The sequence below is a fragment of the Suricata suricatta genome, chromosome 4 (genome assembly GCF_006229205.1).
Source record: "Suricata suricatta isolate VVHF042 chromosome 4, meerkat_22Aug2017_6uvM2_HiC, whole genome shotgun sequence".
In the NCBI taxonomy this organism is placed as follows: domain Eukaryota; kingdom Metazoa; phylum Chordata; class Mammalia; order Carnivora; family Herpestidae; genus Suricata; species Suricata suricatta.
Window position 1 is genome coordinate 93219147 of NC_043703.1, and position 27238 is coordinate 93246384.

At 45.8% G+C, this 27238-nt stretch overlaps 1 protein-coding gene across 1 annotated transcript; it reads right to left on the reverse strand.

Annotated features, from left to right (window-relative positions):
* Window positions 1-18148: 18148 nt before the first annotated feature.
* ATP6V1E2 (ATPase H+ transporting V1 subunit E2) lies at window positions 18149-25333 on the reverse strand. The gene is made up of 2 exons (XM_029936219.1): window positions 25287-25333; window positions 18149-19202 (listed from the first exon to the last, which is right to left on the reverse strand). Exon 2 carries the CDS (start codon window positions 19096-19098, stop codon window positions 18418-18420), a length of 681 nt encoding a protein of 226 aa, XP_029792079.1. The 5' UTR covers window positions 19099-19202; window positions 25287-25333; the 3' UTR covers window positions 18149-18417.
* Window positions 25334-27238: the final 1905 nt, after the last annotated feature.

Consider the following 27238-nt stretch of genomic DNA (forward strand, 5'->3'; position numbering starts at 1 on the left):
TAGGCTGGGTACCAGGCTGAGTGATGTGTAGGGTGGGTGGCAACGGCTCTCTGAGGTTGGTCAAACAGAGTGGTGGGGCCTGGGGACCAGGGCCAGCCAGAGAGGGGCCGAGGAGGAGGGAGCATCATTAGTTGCCATGGTGACAGAGGAATAAGGAAAGGGGAAGAAAGAGTGAGGGGGATCTCAGAGAAGAGCTATGTTGTGCGGCCGCCTACACCCAGCTCTCTCCTCTCCACCCAGGCACCTTGTCCATGACTCCTTGTCTACGGCTCTCCTCTCATCCCTCCCCCACCCGATTCTGTTCATTACTGGCACAGATAAATTACTATGAAGTTACATGAAGGACATTTAGATTCGAAACATGGGTAGGATGGATGGGTATCTACTTATGTGCTTCTGGGTCTCCAAAAGCCCACTTGACTTGAAAATACATTCTCCATTGTCCTGCCATAAAGCCTATAATTCCACCAACAGGGCAACATCTCTTGGATAAGGATTTGTTCATGTTCAATTACAAGCCATCATTAGGAAGGCTAGCATCCTGGATATCAATTTCTAGAATCTCTTACTCTCTCCCTTTTTTTTTTTTGAGAGACAGCATGAGCAGGGGAGGGTCAGAGAAAGAGGGAGATACAGAATCCAAAGACAGGCTCCAGGCTCTGAGCTGTCAGCACAGAGCCCGACATGGGGCTGGAACCCATGAACCGTGAGATCATGACCTGAGCCGAAGTCAGACTCTTAACCAACTGAGCCACCCAGGCACCCCAATTTCTAGAATCTCATAAAAAATTAGTTTATCACATGGAGCAGAGATCTTCACCTCAGTCTAGGCATGTCTACCAGCAGGGTTCAGATATACCTGAACATGTATGATTAACCCATGTGGCCAACCCCAGACAGGCCAGTTCATAGGATGATTCCAGTGATATCTGCTGTGCATGTTCAGCATTTATTTTCCCTTGATTTTCTTTTGGGGTGCTCTCTATTCCCTAATCTTAGTCAATGAGGTACAAGTGCACGATTTCCAATCAAGGGTGGGCCCAAGACCCAGACCAGCCAATCAGAGGATTCCATCTCCTGGTCCAAATGATTAGTTCATGTGTGGACACATGACCCAAGCCTGACCAATGAGTCTCAAACCTGGGACTTTTGCTAGAGGTCCTGAGAAGATCAGCTCTGAGTGAGTAGATGGTATGTCCAGAGCAGCTGGTGGCCATCTTGTTCCATTAGGAGAAAGCCTGCCTGAGAAAAAAGACTATGAAGAGAAGAATAGACCCAAGAAGAGATAAGGAAACACTGACAGGGAAAGACAGGTGGGAAGGAGGAGGAGAAGAGAGAATGAAGTGAGTCCCTGTTGGCAAGATCTGAGCCCCTGAATCTATCAAAAAAGAGGGACATCCCTAAGCTTTCCAGATACTTTTAACATTGATTTGAATTGGATGTCTGTTACTTGGAGCCAAGCGTTCTGAATCATGCCAGGGCTTTCCCATTTGGCTAAAGAAAGAAGGATTATGAGTTGGAACCTGGGATCAGTAGCAATAGCCAATGGAGGAAACATGGCATCTCTTGCCAGCCTATCCTGTGGAGAAAGACATGGAGATGAACCTGAACCAGGGAGCCTGGGAGACATGGAGAGAGGTGGAATTCTCATGTGCACAACCTCAGCAGGAAAGGGAGCCATCTCCCCACTTCTTGAGGAAAGACAGCCCTGCTCTGGCACTATGAGGGGTTGAGGGACTGATGACAGGGCCATGGGAAATGGTGGCGGAGCCTCACTGCAAGGGAACCTCCTGGGGGAAGCTCCCCTGAGCAAGTATAGGCTCTGCATTACCAACACACAGAGCCCCGTGCTCACAAGAGGGTCCAGGAAAAGACCGTGAAAGACCTGGAGGAACCCAAATGTCCATCCACCAGTGGCTGGATAACTAAAACATGGGATATCTGTAAAATGGAATATTACCTGGATGGATAAAAAGGAATAAGGCATTGACACGTGCTACGATATAAATGAATCTTGAAAATACTATGCTAAGTGAATGCAGCCAATCACAAAAGACCACATATTCTATGATTCCATTTATATGAAACATCCAGAATAGGCAAATCTATAGAAAGAAAGCAGCTTAGGGTTGGGGGAATAAGGGGATTCGAGGGTGACATGCAGGATTGTGGCGATGGTTGCCCAACTCTGAATGTACTAAAAGCCATTGAATTCTACACTTTAAGTGGGTGAATTGTATGGTATATGAATTATAGCTCAATAAAGCTGTTACCCAAAAATGGTCTTGAAATTCCTACCCAGCGTATGGTGGGGGTCAGCCTCCAGAAGGCCCAGGGCACATCTTGCAGCGGCTGCTACTTGGGAAAACAGTCAGCTCTGCCCTTAGACACCTTAAGAGGGCTCCACTCAGGCTCCTCCCTCCCCATGGGGTATGGAGTCAAGTGGACATATTCATCACACTCACACATATTCCTAGACCATACCCTGGGTATAGAGGGCCCAGAAACCCCTTGCCCAAAAGGCCCCAAACCTTTTTTTAGAACCTGCAGTCCTGTTTCTCAGGCCCATATTCCCAGGGTAGACTGAATTGGGGGTGAGCATACAAGAGGTATGATTAGAATGTGGATACATAGGCTGGAATGTTCATATCGGGTCCTTCAAATGGAGAGACAAGCTCGGGATGAGAAGAGAAGTGGGGCAGGGCATGGGCCATGAGTAAGGGGGTGAGGGTCCTGTTCCAGTATGGTGATCTGAGGAGTCTGAGAATTCTCAACTCAAACTTAACTTTCCAGGTCAGTATAAAGACGTACTTTTCAAGATAAGCGTTTCGAACATTTAACGATTGTTGGCTTGCTTTATTGTCGTAAGAGACGTAAACACATGGCTTGTATACCTCCATTTGTCCTCTGGCACCGGACCCCACAAAGATCCGGCCTGCTGAGAGAGGCTACGTTTAAGGGAAAAATAAATCTTTCAGAGCTTTTCTTTCTCATGAATCCTGGTGTAGGGTATTCACAGACTGCATTTATGAATTTGGGAAACACAACTGATAGATCCCTTGCTCCAGGCTGAAGAGAAAGCTGACACGTGCCTGCCCACCACCTGGAAGTTTGATGTCTTTCACCTGAGCCATGGCTCGGGCACGTAAAGCGGTGGGTCTGGAGCTGGGGAGGCTCCATGAACCTAGGTCGAAGTCCGTGAGGGGCTCCTGGGTGGTGGCTCAGGGTTGGGCGTCTGACTTCGGCTCAGGTCATGATCTCACAGTTTGTGGGTTCGGGCCCCGCTTCAGGCTTTGTGCTGACAGCTAGCTCAGAGCCTGCAGCCTGTCTTCAGATTCTGTATCTCCCTCTCTCTCTGACCCTCCCCTGCTCACGCTGTCTCTGTTTCTCAAAAATAAATAAAAAACATTTAAAAAAATCTAAGCCTAAGTCCATGAGTCTAGGGGCTTCTGTGTCTGTCTGGCTCTCTTTTTTGTTTGTTTTGTTTTTGATTTTTAAGATATGATGTAATAGGGTTCCACTGGCGAGGAATAATAGCAGAAGCTCACGAGAAACATTGGAGGGCAGGGCTGGGGCAGGCCAGAGGATATTCATCTTCTTTCTATATCTTTCTCATGGCCAAAAACCCTTAGCTAGAAGGACGGTGCTCCAGGCAGGGGAAACAGTATGCTCGGAGGCAAGAGCATCCCCCACATGGCCATGCAGGTGTGTGTGCAATGCCCAGAGTGCCCAGCTGAGGGGACAGTGGGAGCTGAGGTACAGCGCACCCACCCCCAGCCAAGCCAGGCCCCTGGGCACCGGCTCTGCCAGCCCAGAGGTAGGGGAGCCTTTTTCCCAGTACAGAGGTATCTTGTGTTCCCCACCTCATGAGCTCATGATGGCAGCTCTGTCCAGAGGGGGCCTTTTTCTTAGGACACACAGGCGCCACAGAGGCCAGCCATGGCCCCACAACTGAGTACGCCCTGGGATGGAGAGGAGAGACAAGCCAGTGAGGTAGCCCCCGCTCCCTCAGAGGCTCTCGGCCCACTGCACTTCTCCACTCTGCTCTGTGGGGCCCCCGCCCTGCCTTGCGGGGGCCCTGCATGGAAGAATGACAAGGAAGTTCTTTCAAGAGCTCAGTAGGCTGTACCCAAAGGAGAAGGAAAGCTCTGAGAGGAGAGCCTGGACCTGGAGTCAGACCGCAGCCAGCGTGCGTGGGTTGGTGGGTTGGGATCACTGTGGCTGCCACCCCTCCTTGGAAAAACCCTACAGTTAGGCAAACACCCCTCCGAGAGGAACCTCTGCCCACAAGCACCTCCCGTCCTGCAAAGAGACATTCAGAACCTCCAGAAACCTCTTGCCCCATCGCTTCCCTTTCTCTGCCCACGCATCCAGCAGTGGGCCAGTAGAAACCAGGGTACAGGTGCTCTTGGACATACACGAAGGCAGCCCCAGGGCACATATTTTGGCATGGGTCACTTGTGAGAGCCTCACAGGACAAGCCCTCAACCCCCACACTGTCTTATCCCTCAGATGTCCTGCCTGGGTGCACGGAGGTCACTGAGGTCACAGTCCAGGGATGCTGCTCGTTCCCCTCCCACTTCCCATTTCATAATCACCCTTCTGCCCCTTCTCAAAAGAAAGGCACTCTTCTCACCCATCCCAAATATTACCATGGTGTATGGACTTGGGGTAAAAATGCGTGGTGCATGGAAGTCTGAATCCTGGTGTCCGTATTGAGGAAAGGAACGACTAATGACGAGGCAAATCAACAAAGAGCTTCCAATTCTCGGCTTTCATTCAAAGCGAAGGAGAGTCTCTTCTCGTTGTCAGCTGACAGATTTTTAATGAACCACCCACATGATCTTTGACATGTAACTCAAAAGGAATTTATAAAATTGATTGACATCCCTGTGACAAAACTCCTTATATTCCTTTGTATTTATGTATGCGAAAAGGTTTCTGAGCGCAGCACTTGCATCTATTAAAACACACACATGTAGAATTAATGCTGAACCCTGACCTCATCAAGCAATGAGTAATATTCATCCATGGATATATGAACTAATTGGGGCAGGAAAAAAAGCTTCATCTCTTTAAGAAATGTAGTTCCAATTAAGCTTTTTTAAAAATGTTTCCTTAGAAGCTATTAAAATTCCTAATAGCATTTGTTTTGATTAATTGTACACTAGTCATCATGGTACAAACCCAGACCGAATATTCTCTAACATTTAGAATCTATGGTCAGGGGTGCCTGGGTAGCTCAGTCGGTTGAGCATCTGGCTTCAGCTCAGGTCATGATCTCGCAGTTTGTGGGTTCGAGCCCCTCATCGGGCTCTGTGCTGACAGCTCAGAGCCTGGAGCCAGCTTCGGATTCTGTGTTTCCCTCTCTCTCTGACCCTCCCTTACTCGCACTGTCTCTGTCTCTCAAAAATAAATAAAAAACATTTAAAAAATAGAATCTATGGTCAAAGAAAATTTAAAATATTATTTTAAATACATAGTCTTAGGAGAGAAGTATGATAAGGTGATACATAAAAGTCATTGAATCATAAAAATATATGAGGATAAAATTCTGGAGAGGAAGTAGAATGAAAATATAAACTCAAGGAGAACAAAGAAAGATGACATCTTCCCTACTGTTAAGAACTTCACGAATTTTTTTAAAGGATGGTGGTGGATTTTCAATCACTATAGTATTTCATTTGAAAATATTTTTCAGAGTTCTAAAATAGTTTTATTTTTCAGTACACACGCCAGAGATCACACCCTATGCAACTATACTATGAAAAAGAAAATGGAATATTTGCTCTCACAAATGGGCAAGAGGTAATTTTCACAATCCTTTTAGGAGTCTGCCAGAAAAACCTTTAGAGCCCCCCTCCCTGGGGGTGCCCAAGAGTGGCTCTTGCCTGCAAGGAATGGGTGCCTAGAATGAATGAAAACCCACAAGTTTGAATATGCTTCTAAATCTTGCGGACTCGAGGCACCCTCAAAGCCGGGGGGCTCTTTCTGGTGCTCTGTTGGTGGGAAATGGACCAAGGACATCTCCCTTCATGCAATCAATAGTTTCCTCCTGTCTTTTTTGTTAAGCATTCCTCTAAAATCTGTCTCTCCACTACAGATGTCCTGCCAGGTCGGGGAGAGCTCTGCCCCGCTTTGCCCCTCCGCTGCCCCCACCGCTCCCCTTCTCCGGGAGCGGGCGAACCCCCAACGCCGCCCCCCACCCCCGGCAGCCACGCCCACGTTGGCTGGGCACCCCAGGCGCGCGGGTGCCACCCGCTGCTTGCTCCAAGTCTCCCAGACGCTGAGCTTGTCCTCACTCCCAGCTCCGCCGTGAGTTTTCTCATCTGGGTCTCCAGCAACATGGGGCTAATAACTAAGCGAGGTGAAACGCGTACGGCCCCTGCCACCGAGCCTTCCTGCAGCCAGACCTGGGCATCCAGTTGCTTTCAGCAAAACGTGCGGTGACAGCTTCTCAGTGATCAATGATTACAGAAGTCCGGGCTTCCTAGCGGCCCTCTTCTTCGCGCCCAGGGAACCAAGGAGGGTTCTCATATCCCCAGGGCTCTTTTAGGTAACCCGCCAAGTAGGGGTGATGACAACGCCCTCCCCATCCTGCCACCGGCGGTCAGCTCCGGGTGGGCAGGGGGTGGGTGGGAGCTGGGAGCTATGAGGTCATGCTCGTGTCACGTGACCGCTGCTGTTTCTATCACTTTCGTACCCTTACAAGGGCCGTGGGGCGTGTGACTTTCAAACCTGTTATGTCAGTAGTGTCGCCCTCCTCCCTCTCGCTAGCGGGAGGGGGGGGGGGCTTTCGCACCAAGGGACCGTGTCAAAAGTCTAGGATCCTGAAGGGTGAGGCTTCAAACGTTACGATTTACGAGCTGGGGAAGAAAGAAAGGAGGGGAGTGAAAAAAGAATCCAAGACTGCACTCACTTCTTGCTGCTGCAGTTTGAAAGCCAGGCTTAAGCCCTATCCTTTAAATTCTTTTCTGCCAAAGTAATTTGGCACACGTATTCAAGTGTCATTTAAAAATCATCGTACTCTTAACCCATTAATCCCAGTTCTAGGATGCTTGCCTCAAGAAATAATCTAAACTGGGCAAAGATTTAGGTACAAAAAAAAATCACTGCCTTGTTATAGAAAGTAAAAAATATATATGATGAACTTGAATAGATTAGGGTATAAGAGAACAATAATCAGGCAGGTGTTTAAAATGATTTTCAGGAATTTTCATGACATGGAATATGCATGAAAAAAATGACCATGGGGAATATTTGCTGCACTTACACTTGCCAGATGTTCCTGCTAAATGCTTTCTATAGATTGATTCTTACAACCATAGGAGACAGATTCTGTTATCATCCTTCTAAAACCTGGCCTCCAGGAGGAACTTATGTAAGGTTGACGAGCAAATAAAGTGTGAAACTTGAGGCTTAAGAGTTTATCCAAAGGGCTTAACTGAGTAAGTGGCAGAGACAGGATTTGAACTCAAGGAATCTGAACCCAACGTCCAGCCTCTTAACTCCCATGCTCTTAACTACTTTCCACAGTAGTAAGGGATCAGGATGAAACACTGCACTTGCCCCAACAGACCGCACGCATACACACATGTGCTCACACACACACACACACACACACACACACACACACACATACACACACTGCATAGAAAAATAATGGAAGGACAGACTTCACATTTTCACAGTGGTATCTCTCAGCAGTACAATTACCAGTGATTTAAATTTCTTTATACTACTCTGGATCTTTAAATTTTTCTACAATAGGTGTATTAATTTAACAAGTAGACGAAATGTTACATACAGATTGATTCCACTAAAAAGCCATGTGCTAATTGCAGCACCATTTATTATAATGAAAACTTAAAGTCACTCAAATGTCAATTACTGCTTAAATAGATAAAATCAATTATAAAACATACTAGGTGCAGTAATTTGTTAGGCATTGAAGGTGAAGTTTACAAAGACCAAATGATTCCATATGGGAGGTGCAAAATGGTAGGCATATCATGCATAATTATTTGAAATATCATTGTGAAATCTGAAAATAAAGCAATAACTATATCAGGATGGTAAAATTATATGCGATTTAGAAAATGTTTTTGACTTCCATAATGTTTTTCTATTTCTTGTATAATAAAAATTTTCACGGAGTTAAGTTTCATTTACCAAATTCAGCATGGAACACATACATGGGCCTCTCTTTTGCCTTTCTGTTTTATTGCATTTCATTGCCAAAACACCCCCATGAGAATAGGCATTTTCACTCCCATTTTACTGATAGGAAAATTAAGGCACAGAGGTCAGTTACTTTGCTAACCTAGCAAATGAAAGGAACTAGAACCCAGGCCTGGAATCTCCCTCAAGGGCTCTAGCCTATAAACAATACAGATTCTCTTCTGTAAGGACTGCAAAGTGTTGCCTAGAGAATAGAAACCACTGTTATTAAAACCCCAAACTGAGACCCGAGTCTGGATTCTCTCTAATAGGCGGCAGCCTGGAGGCAGGAAACATGCCCTGTTGATGTTCTGTGTGTCCGGAGTGGGACTGCCTAAGGCCTAAGGTTGTCTCCCACCTCTCTCCAAACTCCTCCACCCACACCTCTGCCCACACCCGGCCAGCCTTGTCCCCAAATGCAGACTCCTTGGACACATGCCTTGCCCTTGGCTGGAAAGAGGCCAGCAGATTTGTAGGTTAACTTCCCCCATGTCCTGTAGGGTATAGGCCTGCCCACGGCCCCCGTAAGAGGGGCAGGGACCTCAGAGGCTAGCATGTGTCGAACTAGTAGGCATGAGAAGGAAGCCTGGAAAGAGATATCAGAGGGGCTCAACAGTCAGCACAGTGGATGAAGCCAGCAGTGGGAAGCTGGGGGCTTCAGGAGTCCTAGGGAACCGGTCGTCAGGCCTTCGTTCATCACTTAGATGGAGATATGACCTGCCAGGGTCACACAATTGCCAGAGAGTAGGGGTGAGTCCAATCCAAAGCCCAAGGGAATCAGTGGAAGACCAGTCTACAGTTCTGCAGAGCCAGGCTTCATTTATTCAGATATGCCCAGTGCCATCCCTGCGTACCACATCTTTCTGTTCTTATGGGCCCAGAGCCAGTATCCTCTCCCCAATTCCATCCCCAACCCTGAGGGCCAATAACTCTCATGGTTCAAAGTGGGAACAATCTGGGAAGTCACAGGAGTGAGGACAGCTCTCTCTCCAGGAAAACAAACCCAAACTCCAAAATACATGAAACAAACCAATGGACTGAGAGTCCTGGGGTGTTTCCAAGTCCAAGAATTCCAGAGGGGGAATTCTAGAAAGGTTCTAAAAGGCAGGAGGAGTCAGGAAGAGGCAGGGTTTGAGTGGTCCAGAAAGACAAAGAGAAAACGAGGTGATCCCATAGGTATGCGGAGGGTGCAAAGTGCTAAGAAGTACAGCTAAGCCCAGGTTTAGCAGTCCTGATGGCACGGAAGTGTCCCTAATAAGGAAAAGGGGAGATGGGAGATTGGATAGGATGATTTGTACAAACAGTGCGTGTAAATTTTGGCTACTGAAGATGAAGGTGACGTTAAAGGTACTTTCTGTAAGTCATTGGCCCTGAATGCTCTAGGGGGCTTTTCAGGGGGGAAAAAAAAGCATTGCCTAGAAAGAGACCTGTCCATCTGTCTGAGCCAGCTGATGACTGGATCTTTGCTTTCCTATTTCTATGGGGTCCGCAAGGTTTCTTTTGAGCAAAGAAGGAGGGGCAAGTGCAGTTCTGGGGGTCTGAGTAGCTGGCACATCTTACATGGTAAAATGAACTCCTATCCTTTTTTTTGCTGCTTCTGGTGCTGCTTTGTATTGCTCTTTTGCTGCAAACATGGTACCTCTTCTGTGAAACAGCAACTGAGGATGCTCTGGCTTCCCCATGGTTAAGGAAAAGCCCAAGGAAGGAATCTAGGCTGAGGGCAACCATCGCATTTGAAGGCGGCCGGCAGGATGGTTCTGTGCTGCTCTGTTGGATTCAGGGGCATCCAGCACTTAGCACACCAGTGAAAGCCTATTGTGAATGACGGGGTTTGCCAGTGAGGCAGGTCAGATTGCAATTTGACAGGCAGCCAATCAGTGAAACGGACAGGCCTGCACTGTTGGGGAACGGAGGATGGGAATACAATTGATGTGTCCTGGCAGCAGACTGGACACGTCGACTAAAAAGGGAAAGTGCTACTTTACTCCAGAACTCTGTCCCTCCAGACCAAGAAGACATTCTCAATTAAAACCCGCAGTTTGGATCTACCACATTCTGACTAGTATGTATAGTTTTCTCTATTTTTCCATTCCCCCCTCCATTCCTTTATTGTGCATAAAGTGTGTATGTACACGAGCATAATGCATTTTAAAAAAATTTTAGGGTTTATTTAATTTTTTAATGTTTATTTATTTTTGAGGTAGAGACAGAGTGCAAGCAGGGGACGGACAGAGAGAGAGAGAGAGAGAGACAGACAGACAGACAGACAAAGTATCTGAAACAGGCTTCAGACTCGGAGCTGTCAGCACAGAGCCCAATATGGGTCTCGAACTCACAAACGGTGAGATCACGAACTGAGCCGAAGTCAGACACTCAACCAACTGAGCCACCCAGGTGCCCCATAATGTTTATTTATTTTTGAGAAAGAGAGAAAGAGCATGAACAGAGGAGGGGCAGAGATAAGACAACACAGAATCTGAAGCAGGCTCCAGGCTCTGAGCTGTCAGAAAAGAGCCCATTGGGGAGCTCAAACTCACATACCATGAAATCATAACCTGAGCCAAAGTCAGATGCTTAACCTCCTGAGCCACCCAGTGCCCCAAGTATATTGTGTTTTTTGTAACTGAATAGCCAGTGGAATGCTTTGAATGACATCAAATGGGGATGGGAAGGGGAAAAATACTGATTCTAGGAAAATAGCCCCTGTTTGCATTAGTGACATGCTCATTCAGCTCTTACCTTTACATCCTAGGAAGCTATTTTGTTCTCATGGTTTAACAATGAAGGAACAACATAAGATTCTTTGATTGGAGAATTTTAATGTTTTTCATTTGTTACTGTAAAACCAAGTTTTCTAAATTTCATAAATTATAATTTTCTTATAATTGTTTTGCATGTAGCCATTATATATGGGGCAACCCGTCTTTAAGTAGAACAAAATTGGGGCACCTAGGTGGCTCAGTTGGTTAAGCACCCAACTTCAGTTCAGGTCATGATCTGGCAGTTCCTGAGTTCAAGCCCCACATCGGGATCTGTGCTGATGGCTCAGAGCCTGGAGCCTCCTTCTGATTCTGTGTCTCCCTCTCTTTCTTCCCCTCCCCCACTTGCACTATGTCTCTCTCTCTCTCTCAAAAATAAGTAAACATTAAAAAAAAATTTTAAGTAGGACTAAATTATTCTAAAAGAAATAAATCCTGGGTGGTTTCAAGTGTCTTGATGTTTAAATAAACTTCTTGTTTAAAAAAAAGTGAGGTTGTGTGTCTTCCATGCTTGTGAGCCCTGAATGACTTCCCATTGTACTTAGCCCAAATTCCTTACGTGCTACCCACAAGCCCCCGTATGATGGCACACTGACCCTTCTCTCTCGCCATCACTCAGTAAAGCCCCACTGGCCTCCTCACTGCTATGTGCCTGGTGCCTTATACTTGTACCTCTGTCGGCTCATAATGTCATTCCCTTCTGCCCTCCCTCCGTGCTCTAGGGACCCGGGGGCCCTACCTGAGCAGGGGTCACCGAAGGCCTCACTGTCCAAAACCCTTGACTTCTTTATGGCACTTAGATCACCCCAAAACCACCAGCTGCCTGCTTCTTTGGGGTCCCCTCCCTAGCCCTGACCCCTCCACTGGTGGCCAGGCCACCCACGTTACAACATTCCTTTGTGAAAGCTGGGGCGTTAACTGCAAGGGACCCGCTGCCTGGCACAGCGCCTGACATTTGGTAACCATTCAGTAAATATCTGTGGAATGAATAAACGAATGAAAGATGTCTGCTGATTTGAATTCAGCTGACTGAAAGAAAACCCAGGACTCGAATTCCAAAAGGGGAAAGACGAGTATCTTCAAATATTCACTTTCATACCCCTTCTGCAGTTGAGCACCAACGCATGGTGCTTCTTTTTCCTCTCTTCCCTCTTCCGTCTCTCTTTCCCCTCAGTGCTTCCACAGAGGTCCACTAACACCTGCTCTGTGCCAGGTGTGATGGCCCCCCTTCCCCCCACTCTGGTCCCCAACATGCCCCCCCAGGCATCCAGTCTTTCCCTGGGCCTCCCTCAAGTTATATCCCTTGTGCAGTCACCCGCAGCTACCCCTCCTCTGTGGGCCTTCACTGTGACTGAGCCCTGAGGTCAGGACACCCTGGGGAGGAGAAATGAAGGATTCTCCAAGGAACCCGCCATGGCCACGTGTTTGCTAACATGTTTGTCCAGAGTCAAAGTTCTGGAGGATCTATACAGCAAGTCTTTTATAAAATGAATGACAACAACCCTGTCTTTCAGGTGTTTTCTTTGCAGTCCCAGGAGCCTTATCAGCTGGTTATGACCCTGGACTGCCCCCTTGAGTCCTCTGAGCTTCAGATTCCAGGGAGCATTTGGCTCTCTCAACCCCTTTGAGTTCTCAATCTTCTGTAAGCGCCAGGACACGCATCCATCCGTTCAGGCTTGGTAGCAGCCAGGATGAGTCAAACCCTCTATGGGCTCATCTCCCAGGGACAAAACATCATTCCTGGGTGTGAGGGAGGTGTGGCGAGCTGGGCAGAGGGTCTGCCAGGACCCTCTCTTGGATCTGGGACCTCTCTAGCTGTGCCTGCAGTGAGAAGCCTTCCAGGGTTCTGGATGCTGTCCTTCAGAAGAGGCCACTGGATGAGCTGTGGGATCACATGGGAAGGCATGCGGTGCTCTGACAGCGAGGGTTTATCAGGCTTTGGAATCAAGTTTAGGAAGGTGGGGTGAGAGGAGAGACTCAATCCTTTCCCAGCACCATCAATAACCGGCATGATTTCAGAGATGAGGTAATGGAGTAAGAGGGCACAGGGAAGGATCCAGAGAAGCACAGAGGAAGGGGGCAAACCCTGTACAGTTTCCCTGGAGAGCTCAGCAAAGGGCCCAGAGGTGAGGGGAGCTGTGGCTGGCCCAGAATAGATCTGCTGGCCCAATTCTGCAGGTTCTGGGACCCCAGAAACAGGAAGCCCTGCAGCATTTTTAAAGTTATTTAATTTGAAAGACAGGGAGAGAGAGAGAGAGAGAATGAGCAGGGGAGGGGTAGAGAGGAAGAGAGACAGAATCCTCGATCTCATGAACTGTGAGATCATAACCTGAGCCAAAACCAGGAGTCAGATGCTTAGCTGCCTGAGCCACCCAGCTCAACCTCCCCACCACCCCCCTGCAGCATTTTCCAGTCTGCTGGTCTTTCCCGGTCTCCTCTGAGGTTCCAGCACATGCTCAAACATCCCCTCCATTTCTGCCTTTCCAGGAGACTTAGGATTGGAAAATTAAATCTACGTTCTCCCTCCATCGAGCTACCACTGCCAATTGGATCCCGGGGTCCCTGGGGCCGAGGCGTAAGTGAGGGGCAGGGCCTGGCTACAGGTGTGGGTGTTCAGATTTCCCTAGCGGGCCCCCAGCAGGGAAGGAGCCCGCAGAGGCAGCCTCCCCTGAAGCACAGCCTCTGCATCATCGGCAAACAGCTTCCCTTGCACCTCGGGGAGGAAGTGTTAATGAGGAGAGCAGTGGGGAAGGGTTGCGCCTGCCTGTGGTTGTAACAGTTTGCTTCTCTTCGCTCACAGGGACTGAGTTGCTTACACACGCCTTCTTGAGGGCAGGACAGTCACCGCTAATAAAGAATGTGTGTGCATTTATACCAGTCAACTAACTGGAAGTGCCCAGTGCAAGCATTTCTAAACCAAAGACCTGTACTAGAGTGCAGCTGTCAGAATGGTGACAAGCGGCCCACGCCACAAGTCAAGGCCAGTGTTGAAGGCTAAGATCTCTGCCTCTCCTATGGCAGAGGACCCTGAGGAGGACCCAGCCCATCCACAGCCCCTACCTTTGCACCCAGGTCCAAAGTAAAGGTCCTCCCACCCGGGAGGGAACGGATGCAATAAACCCACACAGGATTGTCCAGAAGGTAACCAAGCCAGGACTGAAGTGAGGCAGGGGGCGGTCCTGCTTGAACTAGGGCTCCGCCCACCTGCAGCCTCCCCCCCTCCCAGGCAGGAGGCGAGGCACAGCACCGAAGGATGCTGGGGGTGGGGGCATGTTCCTGGGATACTGTCCTGGGACCCTTCCCCTGGCCCCCATGTCACACGCCTGCCTCTTTCTACGGCACAATCTATGGGTCGACAAGGAGAAAGACTCTGGAGGCCTCCTTCCAGAAACCAGAGCCAGGCCGGGAAAGAGTGCAATAAACACAAATGTGGTCAGAGCCTACCGTGTGCACACCCAAGGTCAGCACTAACATAAGGCAGCAGGAAACCAGAAGAAGAATCAAGACACTGCCTCTGCCCATAAGGAGCTACGTCTAAAAAAGATGGTAGAAAAAGCAGCGAAGAGTAAACAAAGTGGGTGCATGAAAAGGCCTCAGTCAAGAACTGCACAGTCCTTGCAGCCAGCGATGGTGACAGGGCAGTGCTCCTTAGACACCAGGTTTTGTTCTGCTGAGGGGCCTTTATGAGGGAGGAGACCGGAACCCAAGGGTTGAGGGTCTGAGGAGGGGAAGTTTGGGGAGGATGAGAAAGTATCTGGAAGCCTTGGGAGACAGAAAGGTTTGGAAAAACAGAGATGTTTTAAGTGGGACTTGGGATGATTGTGCCCCACAGGCACTATGGAAAGCTTCCCTCAACTTCGCACAAAACCTTCATAAAATCCACCTGCCAGTTGTTTTGGAGATGAAGTAACGTCAGGGGCCCCGGTGATGGATTGAAGGTGACTCGGATGGATGGCCAGGGCTGGGGCAGGCAAAGGGCATTCAGACACTCCTGGATTACAGCAGGAAGTGGGGTCTGGGTTTCCAGGAGGGGAGGCGGCTGAGGGCTGGGGCAGGGAAGGGATGGGAATGCTTTGCCGGGCCTGATGGCATGATGGCTAAGACAGGAGAGGGAGGGCTCTGAGGAGAAGAACACCCTTATGAGAAAAAGTTGTAAGATGATGCAAAACTGACAGAAAGCCTCAAGCCCAAACCAGTGAAAGAAATTTCTGGGGGACAGAGTGAGGGGCAGAGGGAGGTGGTAAGACCTAAGTTACTAATTCTAGTCTCTTCCAGCCTGTATATCAGTGAATGTGGCCTATCTCACAAAAGAGCTGCAAAGATCTCTCATTTGGACTAGTGAATAACCCCCAACGGGGCTCCTGCCTCCAGCCCCTCCGGCCCTCCAATGTATTTCCCACACATGGTGACACTAGTGTAAGCTTTTAAAAGTCCAGCTCTATGATTTCACTCCTCTTTAAAGTCCTTCACCGGGCACCTGGATGGCTCAGTCAGTTAAGCGTCTGACTTCAGCTCAGGTCATGATGTCACAGCTCGTGGTTTTAAGCCCCGCATCGGGCTCTGTGCTGACAGCTCAGAGCCTGCAGCCTACTTCAGATTCTGTGTCCCCTTCTCTCTCTCTGCCCCTGCCCCTGCACCTCTCACACTCGGTCTCTCTCAGGGAAAAAAAAAAATTAAAAAAAAAGTTAAAGTCCTTCAATGACCACTCATCACCCAGCCACCAGAATTAACCTAACTCCTGAGTGAGGCACACAGCACCTCATAATCAGGCTCTGTCCATCTTTCCAGCCTCGTTCATGGTCACTTCGCCCTCATCCCTCAAACTTTGCCACACTGAACCACACACAGTTCCTCTAACACAATTCGCTTTTTCACACCTCAGGGCCTTTGCATATGCTCCCCTTGCCCAGTCCTTTGCCTGAAGTGCTTGCTTCGGCTCAACCACCAGCACCGCAGAAGCCTTCTGTGACCCTCTCTTCCCATCACCGTATTCTCACGGCACCTCTTACACAATTCTAGGCTGGCACGTGCACATTGTGTTCTTCACAGCCAGCACTAGCACAGGGCCAAACTCACTGCTGCCCTCCAGAAAATGTTCAATAAACGACTGAACTCACAACTCAAAAAGACCACACAGTAGATACCCATGGCAGAGTCTATCTCACTGACAAACACCCCTTTTTCTCCTTTTCTTTGGGAGATGTCAGGTGGACCAAAGGTGGACATTTGATCTGAACTGGGCCAAACAGATTCCCTCTCAGGAAAGTGGAATTGGGGAGTGCCTGGGTGGCTCAGTCGGTTGAGTGTCCAACTTCAGCTCAGGTCATGAACTCGCGGTTCATGGGTTCGAGCCCCACATCGGGCTCTGTGCTGGCCGCCAGCTCAGAGCCTGGAGCCTGCTTCAGATTCTGTGTCTCTTTCTCTCTCTGCTCCTCCCCTGTTCACACACTCTCTCTGTCTCTCAAAAATAAATAAATGTAAAAATAAAATTTAAAAAAAAAGGAAAGTGAAATTGGCCCCAAGAGAAGTAAGTTTGTTTCTGGAATGACACCATGTAAACTTCAGAATATAAACTTTCTGAGGCCTGTCTACCCTGCTGTTCGAACCGTGGCATAGGGAAGATCACTCCTAAAAGATAGAAAATGAAGCAGCCAGCTAGAGGATTTCGGATGGCTTTCTGGTTCCCGGGTCCAGCCCTCTCGTGAGACCGTCAGGGATTCCTATCCCCAGGCTCTGTGAGCCACCTCTGTGTCCTAATAATCTGTCCGCTTTGTGTTTGAGCTTCAAAACATTTCTGTTCCTGACCATGTAAGCCAAATTTTGTCCTTGGAACAGCTACTTGGGGCTGTTTCTTTTCAAAAACATTTTATGTTAATACATAAACCACACTTGGGCACAGATCAGACTGTAAATTAACAAACACATGCAGAACTAGCAACATAAATTACTGGGCCCAATGCAAAAGAAAAACACTCTTTGTTCAAAAAGTACAATGAAATGTCCTAAAATATAAAGCTTCCTCTTTTGCAATCTCTCTCTTAACTTGTCATGATATTTATTTGCTATTTAATGGCTAAGTAAATAAATATTAACATTTAAAATCATTAAAATGCACTTTATCATTTATCTTTATATTGCATATTGTGTGTATGGAGAACCACCAAAATTGTACCATCTGTGTTTCTTGGTTTCTCCTGGAAGATATGCCAAGCCAGCCAAAGAGTAATGAGCCTAAGTCCCCCGCAGGCACTGAGCTGTCTGATGGAGAATTCCATCAGATAATGGGAGACTTTCCAGGGGAAGCACAGATCCTGAAAACTCCTGCAGTTCCCAACCTGAGACTCAGGCCCAGCAAGCTTGACCAGCAGCTGGGTCCTTCTTCCCATCAGCCCCCAGATCCATGTGCCATGTCCTGGCTGGAGTCAGGGAGGTTAGGTCAGACATCTCACATTACAGTAAACCGGCCAACCCAACCCACAGCAGACAGGTGAATCCTGGGGTCTTTAAACCTCCACATCTGGATGTGCCTAGCATCTGGTGGGCAAGAGACTCACCCTCACCAAGTCACTTGCTGAATGTGCCATGGACCTGCTATTCCGGGGCAGAAATGGCAACCATCATGCCAAGATTTTGAGAGCATGAGCATACCCTTGACTCTCCCTGAATGCATGCCAGCCCTCACAAAAGCAGAAACAGAAAGCAGCACTGTTCACTGGGTGAGGGAGGGGAGGCTGGGTCTCAGAGCACCAGCAAGCTGGGAAGTGAGTGGTTAAGAACCCATCCCAGGGAGGAGTGTAGGCTTCAGTAGTTGGTACCAGTCACGCGTCATGGCTCCAAGTCCCTGGCACATGCTCCAGAGTCCCATCAGGTTTCACTTCCAATCCACACTTTCAAAGATAAAACTAAGAATTTCAAGGCATCGGCTACAGAGCACTAAACCCTAAGTGCTGGGCTCTTCTACACATGGAACTGTGTGTAATGATGCCACTCATACACCTATGAAGTTGGCCCTGGACACATGAAAAAGATCGGTAAACCCCATTAAATAACATAAACATAGAAAGCTAAAGGAAAAGAAGGAAAATAGACTTCAGGTAACATTAAAGAAATTTAGAGCACGAAGACCCACAAGCCATTAATATCATTCCCATCTAACGTGAAGGACAAGCTACAAAGCAAGTATCTTTATTCCCTTTGACCTTGACCACTGAATTGACCAGAAGATGTAGTATGTGTGGATAAACCAAAAGTAGATTTCCAAGCCCTTTCAGGTTTTATTCCAAAATGTAATGCTGTTAGCCATTCAAAGGGTATTTTGTGAAAGTAGGTAGAATCCTATCAAAGCAACAAAAGGCAGGAAACATTACTAGTTTCCTTTGCCCTAATAACTTAGGCTTTTACGGCTTGACAACTCTACATGAGCTTCCCTTCTCGAGGCTTATACAAAAAACTTTCTGTTGGCATTGGCTCCAAACAAAGCCTTTCTTATTTCAGGCATCTTTTGCTGAGCTAAGAGATCCAGTCGGCTTTCTAGGGTATTAGAAACCTTTATTCTCTGATTGCCGCTGTAGATCTCCACTCCTCCAGCTGCATTGGTAGCCAGGTGCACCTCTTGATCCACTTGGACTTCCACACATTTTTGGGAGACCATCATGTATTCAGGGATGGCTTTTTGGACTGCAGCCTCCACCAGGAGGAGGTCCTGTGGCCGGCAGCGTACAATTACCACAGGCTCTAGCAGTCGGAGCAGTCCCTGAAGCACTAGTTTATCCAGCAGCCGCTGGTAGGTTTCTGGGTCTGCCACAATCCTTCTGAGTCTCAGCCTTGCATCATTCAGCAGCTCTGAGATGAGGTCATCTCGGGCTCTCAGGACTTTCAGCCGTGCCTGATTCCTCATGGTGGACATCTGGATCTTCTTCTGCTGCTCTATCTGCTTCTCCTTTTTCTGATAATACTCCATAATCTTCAGTCGTTGGGTTTGCACAAGACGTCCTTTCTCAATGTTGAACTCTTCCTCAGACTTGGCATCTATTTCTTCTGCCTTCTCGTTGGCTTCCTGCTCAATGAAAGCCATCATGTGCTTAATCTGCTTCTGCACATCAACATCACTCAAAGCCATGGTTTGCTCATGGAAAGGGAGGTAGAGGAAGAACTGGCAGGCCCTCTGGTTCCTTTGATTCAGGGTTGAGATTCAGGAATAACTTCAGAGTTTCACTTCCTTAGCTATGGAATGCATCAGGGAAGGAAGGAAAGAGTTAGAGTCCAAAAGGAAGGATTGTGAAGACCATCTATTACTGCTCATTTCACAGATGAGGAAGCTGAGGCCCAGGAAGAAAAAGAAACCTGTCCAAGATCATACCCTATAAGAAAAGAGATGTGAATCTGGGTTCCCAGAGTTATACCTCTATTACACTCAACACTTTTGCATCATAAAATAATAAAATTAGTCCAGAAGTTGCTATCTGGCTTACGACTCAGATAGCAAGTTGAAGGGATGAAATGCCAAATTAATACAGAAATAGGAAATGTATGTCCATTTTGGTCTGGAATGGACTGGGGAGAAGTATATGAAACTCATTGGCAGATAGGATGCAATCCAGGAAGGCTGCCTAGAGGCAGAAGGGTTTCAAGATATCTCAAATAATATAAAGAGTCAGAATACTGGTAGACAGATGGTGACATCTTGGAGAGAACTGGGAGGTGAGAGGGGTTGGAGGTAGTCTTTCCTCTGGAAGTGTTTTCCAAACCTAGATGTACATCTGAATCACCTAGGGAAACTTTCAGAAATACAGATTTCCGTGTCTGACTACAGACTACTGAATTAAATCGCTACCAATAGGGTCTGAGAATCCACATCTTAAAAAGACTTTCTGGGATCCTTAATGAGCTCAGAAAAAAAGATACATGAAGAAAATAAAACTAGCAACAAAGAGATAGAAAATATTTGAAAGAACCAAACAAATTTTGGAGCTAAAGAATATAACTGAATTGAAAAAACTCACTACAGGAATTCAACAACAACCTTAATGTAGAAAAGAATGAACCAAAAGATTCAAAGGTCATTTGAAACTATCCAGCCAGAGAAATAACACTTTAAAAAAGAAAAAAGGTTGAGAAAGCCTAAGGGACACATGGGATATTGTTAACTGTATCAATATATGCAATATGGGAGTTCCCGTGACAGAAAACTTATTTGAAGAAATACTCCCCATGTCAGAGGAAGAAAGTGGACATCCATGTTCACAAATAAAAATGAGAAAGGAGTCAAATCATGTCACTAAAACCAGTCAACAAAATACAAAGGAAAGCAGCAGGAGAGGAAGAGGGGCAAAAAAGCTACAAGACATACAGAAAACAATGAACAAAATAACAATAGTATGTCTTTCCCTATCAGTCATTACTTTAGATGTAAATGGATTAAACTCCCTGGGGGGGGCTGAATAGGTAAACTTCTTTAAAAAAGATTCAAATAGGGGCGCCTGGGTGGTTCAGTCTGTTGAGCCTCTGACTTCCACTCAGGTCATGATCTCACGATTTGGTTCGTGGGTTCCAGCCCCGCATCAGGCTCTGTGCTGACAGCTACCTCAGAGCTCAGAGCCTAGAGCCTGTCCTCGGATTCTGTGTCTCCCTCTCTCTCTGACCCTCCCCTGCTTATGCTGTCTCTCTCTCTCTCTAAAAAATAAATAATAATTTTTAAAAAGATTCAAATATATGTTGTCTGTAAGACACTTGCTTTAGATTTAAAGACACATAGGCTGAAAGTGAAAGAATGGAAGGAGATATTCTAGGCCATTAGGAACCAAAGGAGAGCAGGAGTGGCCATACTTATGTCATATAAAATAGATCTGAAGTTCAAAAAAATGTTACAAGGTACAAAGAAGGACATTATATATGATGAAAGATCAATTTACTAGGAAGATATAAGAATTATCATATATATATATACCCAATATCAGAGCACCCAAACATATGAAGCAAAAGTTGTCAGAACTGAAGAGAGTAATAGCAACACAAAACGATGAGGAGATTTTAATATTCCACTTTTGTTAAATGGGTAAAATATCCTCACAAAAGATTAAGGAAACAGAGGGCTTGGAACAAAAATACGGGCCAAATGTTCCGAACAGGCAGATAGACATATACAGAACAGTCCACCCAACAACAGCAGAATCCACCTTCATCAAGCACACATGGAACATTTTTTAGCACAGGTCACGTTAGGTTATAAAAAACAAGTCTTAACAAATTTAAGAAGATTGAAATCATAGCAAGTATCTTTTCTAAACCACAATGGAATGAAACTAGAAATCAGCAGCAGAAGGAAAATTGGGAAATTCACAAATATATAGAAATTAAACAACACACTCTTGAACAACCCATGGGTCAAAGAAGAAATCAAAAGGGGATAGAAAATATCTTAAGATAAAAATTAAAATACAATATATCAAAACTGATGGTATGCAACAAAAGCAGTACTAAAAGGGAAGTTTATAGCATAAATGCCTTCATTAAAAAACAATAGTCAAGTGGCACCTGGATGGCTCAGTGAGTTAAGCGTCCAACTTCAGCTCAGGTCATGATCTCGGGGTTCACAAGTTCTGGCCCTGAGTCCAGCTCTGTGCTGACAGCTCAGAGCCTGGAGCCTGCTTCGGATCCTGTGTCTCCCTCGCTCTCTGCCCCTGCCCCACTCTCTCTCTCTCTCTCTCCCAAAGAAAAAGAAACATTAAAAAAATTTTTTAAAGATAGTCAAACAATCTAACTCTATACCTCAAGTATCTAGAAAAAGAGCAAACTAAGCCCAGAATTAGCAAAATAAAGGAAATAAAGCAATAAAACTAAAAGCTGATTTTTGAAAAGATAAAATTGACAAATCTTTACCTGGACTAAAAGAGAGAGAGAGAGAGAAGACTCAAAATCAAAATGAAAAAGGAGTACTACTGTAGCCACAGAAATACAGAAATAAAAAAGGATTATAAGAGACTACTATAAACAGTTATATACTGACAAACTGAAGAAACTATAATACATAGATAAATTACTAGAAATATACAACCCACCTAGACTAAATTATGAAGAAACTGAAAATCTGATCATATCTACATAGTAAGAGGATCAAATCAGTAATCAAAAGCATCTCAAAAAACAAAAGCCCAGGACCAGATGGCTTCACTGGAGAATTCTACCTAAAATTTAAAGATGAATGCTAATCCTTCTCAAACCTTCCAAAAAACTGAAGAATGGGGAACGCTTTCCAAGTCATATATGAGGCTGGTGTTACCTTCATACCAAAGCCAAAGACACTCCAAGAAAAGACAACTACAGGCCAATATTCCAATGAACATAAATGCAAAATCCTCAACAAATACTAGCAAACCCAAGTCAACATAACATTGAAAGGATCATACACTATAACCAAGTAGTATTTATCCCTACAGTGCAAAGATGCTTCAATGTACAAAAACCTATCAGTGTGATACACTGCAGTAACAGAATGAAGGATAAAATCACACGATCATTTCAATAGACTTAGAAAAATATTTAACAAAAGTCAACATCCTTTCATGATAAAAAGTCAAAAACCTAGGAATAGAAGGAAATTACCTCAATATATATAATACAGCCCACATATGAAAGGCCTACAGCCTACACACTCAATAGTGAAAAGATCTAAGTCTTTCCTCTAAGAAGTATCTAAATCTCTTCTCTACAATCAGGAACAAAACAAGGATAGCCATTCTTGCCACTTTTGTTCAACATATTATTGGAAGCCTCAGCTATAAGCAATTAGACAAGAGAAAAAAATAAAAGGTTTCCAAATCAGAAAAAAAAAAGAGGTAAAATGATCTCAGATGACATAATCTTATATCTAGAAAACCCTAATGATTCCCCCAAACAGTTGGGACTAATAGAATAATTTAGTAAGTTTTCAGGAAACAAAATCAACATACAAAAATCAGTTTCTATACACTAACAATGAATAATGCAAAAAGGAAATTATGAAAACAATCATATTCTGTATAATGCTAGGTGAAACAAATCAATCAGAGAAAAACAAATCCATGTGATTTCACTCACATGTGGAACTTAAGAAATAAATAAACAGGAAAAAAAAAAGAGAGAGAGAGACAAAAATCCAAACTCTTAAATACAAAGAACAAACTGGTTGCTAGAGGAGAAGTTGGTAGGGGACGGGTAAAATAGATAAAGGGGATTAAGAGTAATGAGCACTGGGACATGGATAGACTTGTTGAATCACAATATTGTACATCCGAAACTAGTATAACACTGTGTTACATATTGGAAGAAAACAAAAGCCAGTTGATAGAGTATGTAAAGTGCTTTGAACAATGTCTTGGACATAATGAATGCTATATTTTATTACTAAAAGAAAGAGAGAAAAGAAAAGAAAAGAAAAGAAAAGAAAAGAAAAGAAAAGAAAAGAAAAGAAAAGAATCCCATGTAAAATATCATCAGAAAAGAACAAAATACTAGGAATAAACTTAACCAAGGACGCCAAATACTTGTACACAAAAAACTACAAAACACTGCTGAAAGAAACTAAGTAAGACACAGATAAATGAAAAGACATCCTATGTTCATGGATTAGAAAACTTAATATCAAGATGTTCATACTAAGCAATGTGATCCACAAATTCAATACAATCTCTATCAAAGTCCCAATGACATTTTTTTGAAGAAAGAAAAAAAATTCTAAAATTCATATGGAACCAGAAAGGACCCCGATTGGCCAAATAGTCTTGAAAAAGAACAAAACCAGGGCCCTCACTCAAAACATATTACAATCCTAAAGTAATTAAAGCAGTATGATACCGGCATAAAGACAGAAATACAGACCAGTGGAGCAGAATAGAGAGCCTAGAAATAAACCTACACATATATTGATCTTTGACCAACATTGTCAAGACTGCACAATGGAGAAAGGACAGTCTCTTCCACTACTCATGCTAGGGAAACTGGATATCCACATGCCAAAGAATAAAACTGGACCTTTTCCTTACACTCTACACAAAAATCAACTAAAATCGCATTAAAGACTTAAACAGAAGTCCTAAAAGTATAAAACTCCCAGAAGAAAACATAGGAGAAAATCTTCATAATGTTGGTCTTGGTAATGATTTCTTGGCATGACACCAAGGCAACAGACAAAAGCAAAACAAATAGGACTAGGTCAAACTCAAAATAGGCACAGCAAAGGAAAACAGTAAGGCAACCTACGGAACAGGGGAAAATATTTTGCAAACCGTATATCCGATAAGAGGTTAATATCCTAAATATATGAGAAACTCCTACAACTCAATAGCAAAGAAAAAGAAAAAAAAATCAATGAGCAAAGGATTAGGTATTTCTCCAAAGAAGATATACAAATGCCCAGAAGGTATATGAAAAATGCTCAGCATCACTAACGTTAGAGACCTGCAAATAAAAACCAGATTGAGATATCTTATACCTGTTAGGATGGCCATTATCAAGATAGGAAAGAAGGAAGGAAGGAGGGAGGGAGGGAGGGAGGGAGGGAGGGAAGGAAGGAGGGAGGGAGGGAGGGAGGGAGAAAGGAAGGAAGAAAAAAAAAGAAAAAAAAGGAAACAGCAGGTGCTGGCAAAGATGTGGAGGGATTAGAACCTTTGTGCACTGCTGGTGGGAATGTAAAATGGTGTAGCAGCTATGAAAAAGAGTGTGGAGTTTCCTCAAACAACAATATGCTGGGTGAAATAAGTCAAGCACCGAAGGGCAAATACTGCATAATTCCATTTACATGAGGTATCTAAAGTAGTCAAACTTGGAAGCAGAAAGTAGAATGGTGGTCAGGGACTGGGGATAAAGAAAATGGGCAATTGCTGTTTAATGGGTGTAAAGTTTCAGTCACACAAGACGAAAAAGTTCTAGAGATATGTGTAACAAACGTAGTTACAGTTAACAATACTGTATTGCACACTTAAAAATGTATTAAGAGGGTAGATTTCATGTGATGTGTATTTTACCAAAGAGAAAAGACAGAAAGTTGTCCCAGAAAGACACAACCCAGTGTTTGGGTTCAAAGTCTTACAAACTATCCCATTATTTCAGGATGTAATTTTTTTTTAAAAAAACTGCACTTTTGTAAACAGAGCAAAACATTCTCTGCTCCTAGATAGGACGAAGAAATGATTTTTTTTTTTTAAGTCTTCCTGGGTAACCCTGCTTGGTCACCAGCTTCAGGAGCCACTAGGAATGAAAGCAGGGAGAGTGGGAGATCAGGAAGCCCCAGGTTATGCTGGAGAGGAAAAAATGTACCAGACGAACCCTTACCAGCATCCTGCCAAGGGTCGGCCTCTGCTCTGGCGCCAGGAGTCTGCGCACGGAATGTGGAACTTGGAACACTCCCTGGAACCTGGCACTGTTGCTTCCTTCTTTCTGCAAAGGACCCTCACAGTCTGACCAGGCAACCCGAATCCAAAGAGCCAGGCTGTCACTGGGGAATGCTGGCCAAGCCTGCCAAAAGGACGCCAAGAGGGATTTCCTTGGCACACAGGCCAGGCCGGGGGCTACCCTCACACACTCAGAATCGCAATTAAGTTGGCACATGGTGGGTTTCAGCTCTGGGGTGGGCCCACTTTATCCAAGCCCGTAGAAACAGCTATGTGTGTGAACCCAGGCAGCCAGCTTGTTAACTGACAAATGAAAAATACAGCTGTCACGTTGGCAGATCACAACCTCTTTCTCTGTCTGTGACTCGCATGGGAAGCCAGATCCAAAGGTTATTGAATAAGAAACCAGAGTAAGCAAAATTTGCCAGCTGGCCTTTAAGGGTGCCACGCCCACCCCAGGGGCTGCTGGGCTCCGCCCTAGTCCTTGAGGAGGGCGTCCTTTCCTTACGTGGGCGTTGTTGGCTTCCACTGAGTGGGTACTGGAGTCAGGCTTCTGGAATTCAGATCCTAACTCTGCATTGACCATTTATTTCCATGACTTTAAGAAAGCAGCTCACACCTCAAAGCCTTGGTTTCCTCATCTGTCTAATGGAAATAACAATAGCATCTGCATCCTAGGATCACGGTGAGGATCAAACAGAAGAAGGGGGTGTTTCTCATAATGCTAGGTGCTTTGGTGGGTTGTTGTTAATCATTACTGCTACTACTACTATTAGTTCTTCTCTGCTTTATCATGCCCTTCTGCTCTCTCATGCCTATCAAAATCCCTCTGTGTATGTAGTGCACTTATAACTGACTTGACTTCTGCTCCCTAAAGTAAGTGGAAACACACCTGAGTATTGCTTCCTTGTATTAAATTCAGTAGCTCCGCCTGGAGCTTGGGAACCTCTCAACACTGTGTGGCCCCTTGCCCATAGTCTCAGGTGACCAGCCACATCCTTGGCCATGGAGGGTGAAGTCCTGAATTCCAGGGCTCTTGGGCAGCCGGTGTGTGAAGTCACCTCACACACTGGCACCCACGACCGTCCCTGAACCCGCCATCCTGAGTGCCTGCCTCCTCTCGAACTCCCACCTCCAGACAGCTTGTCAGGCTGGACGGAACAGCAGCTGCAGGGTGGGGAGCAGGGCTAGGAGTCGGGGATGGAGCAAGCATCTCTGCGAGGATGCGGGCGCCATGTAATGGGTCTGGCAGATGTAACTTCCAGTCTGTCTGGGATGGGGATTATGAGCCCACATGGGCCTGTGGCTTGAGCAAAAGCACAAAACAGACCAGGAAATGTGAGACGCACATGTCTGCTCTTGCTGAGGGCACAGCTGGCACTGGAGTGGGGTCCACCTTGCCCCTGTCTGGGACTGGGGGCAGCACCTAGGGCTCTCCAAGGCGGTCTGACTCTCATGAACTATTATTCAGCACCGGGGTCTCTTCATTGCCCGCTCCTGCCCAGCACATCAGGCTCAGTCTCACCTAACAGCATTTTTTTAAAAATTATTTATTTTTGAGAGAGAAAGAGAAACAGACAGACAGAGAGACAGACTGGAGGAGGGACAGAGAGAGAGAGAGACAGGAAGAGAGAATCCCAAGCAGGCTCTGGCAGCATGGAGCCGGACTCAGGGCTTGAACTCATGAACCGTGAGATCATGACCCAAGAGCTAATCAAGAGTGGGACCCTCAACCAACTTAGCCACCCAGGCGCTCCCCCGTCCCCCCTCCCCCATCCCCACCAACCTAACAGCTTTTCATCACGCCCTTCTCTTGGCTAAAAGGCCCTCCCCTGCTTCTCTCCACTTACCTAAATCCCACCCATATCTTCAGGGCCAGTTGGAACCCCACCA

Excerpts from the sequence above, each read along its gene's own strand:
- ATP6V1E2 (XM_029936219.1), bottom strand. The coding sequence starts at position 19,098 with ATGGCTTTGAGTGATGTTGATGTGCAGAAGCAGATTAAGCACATGATG.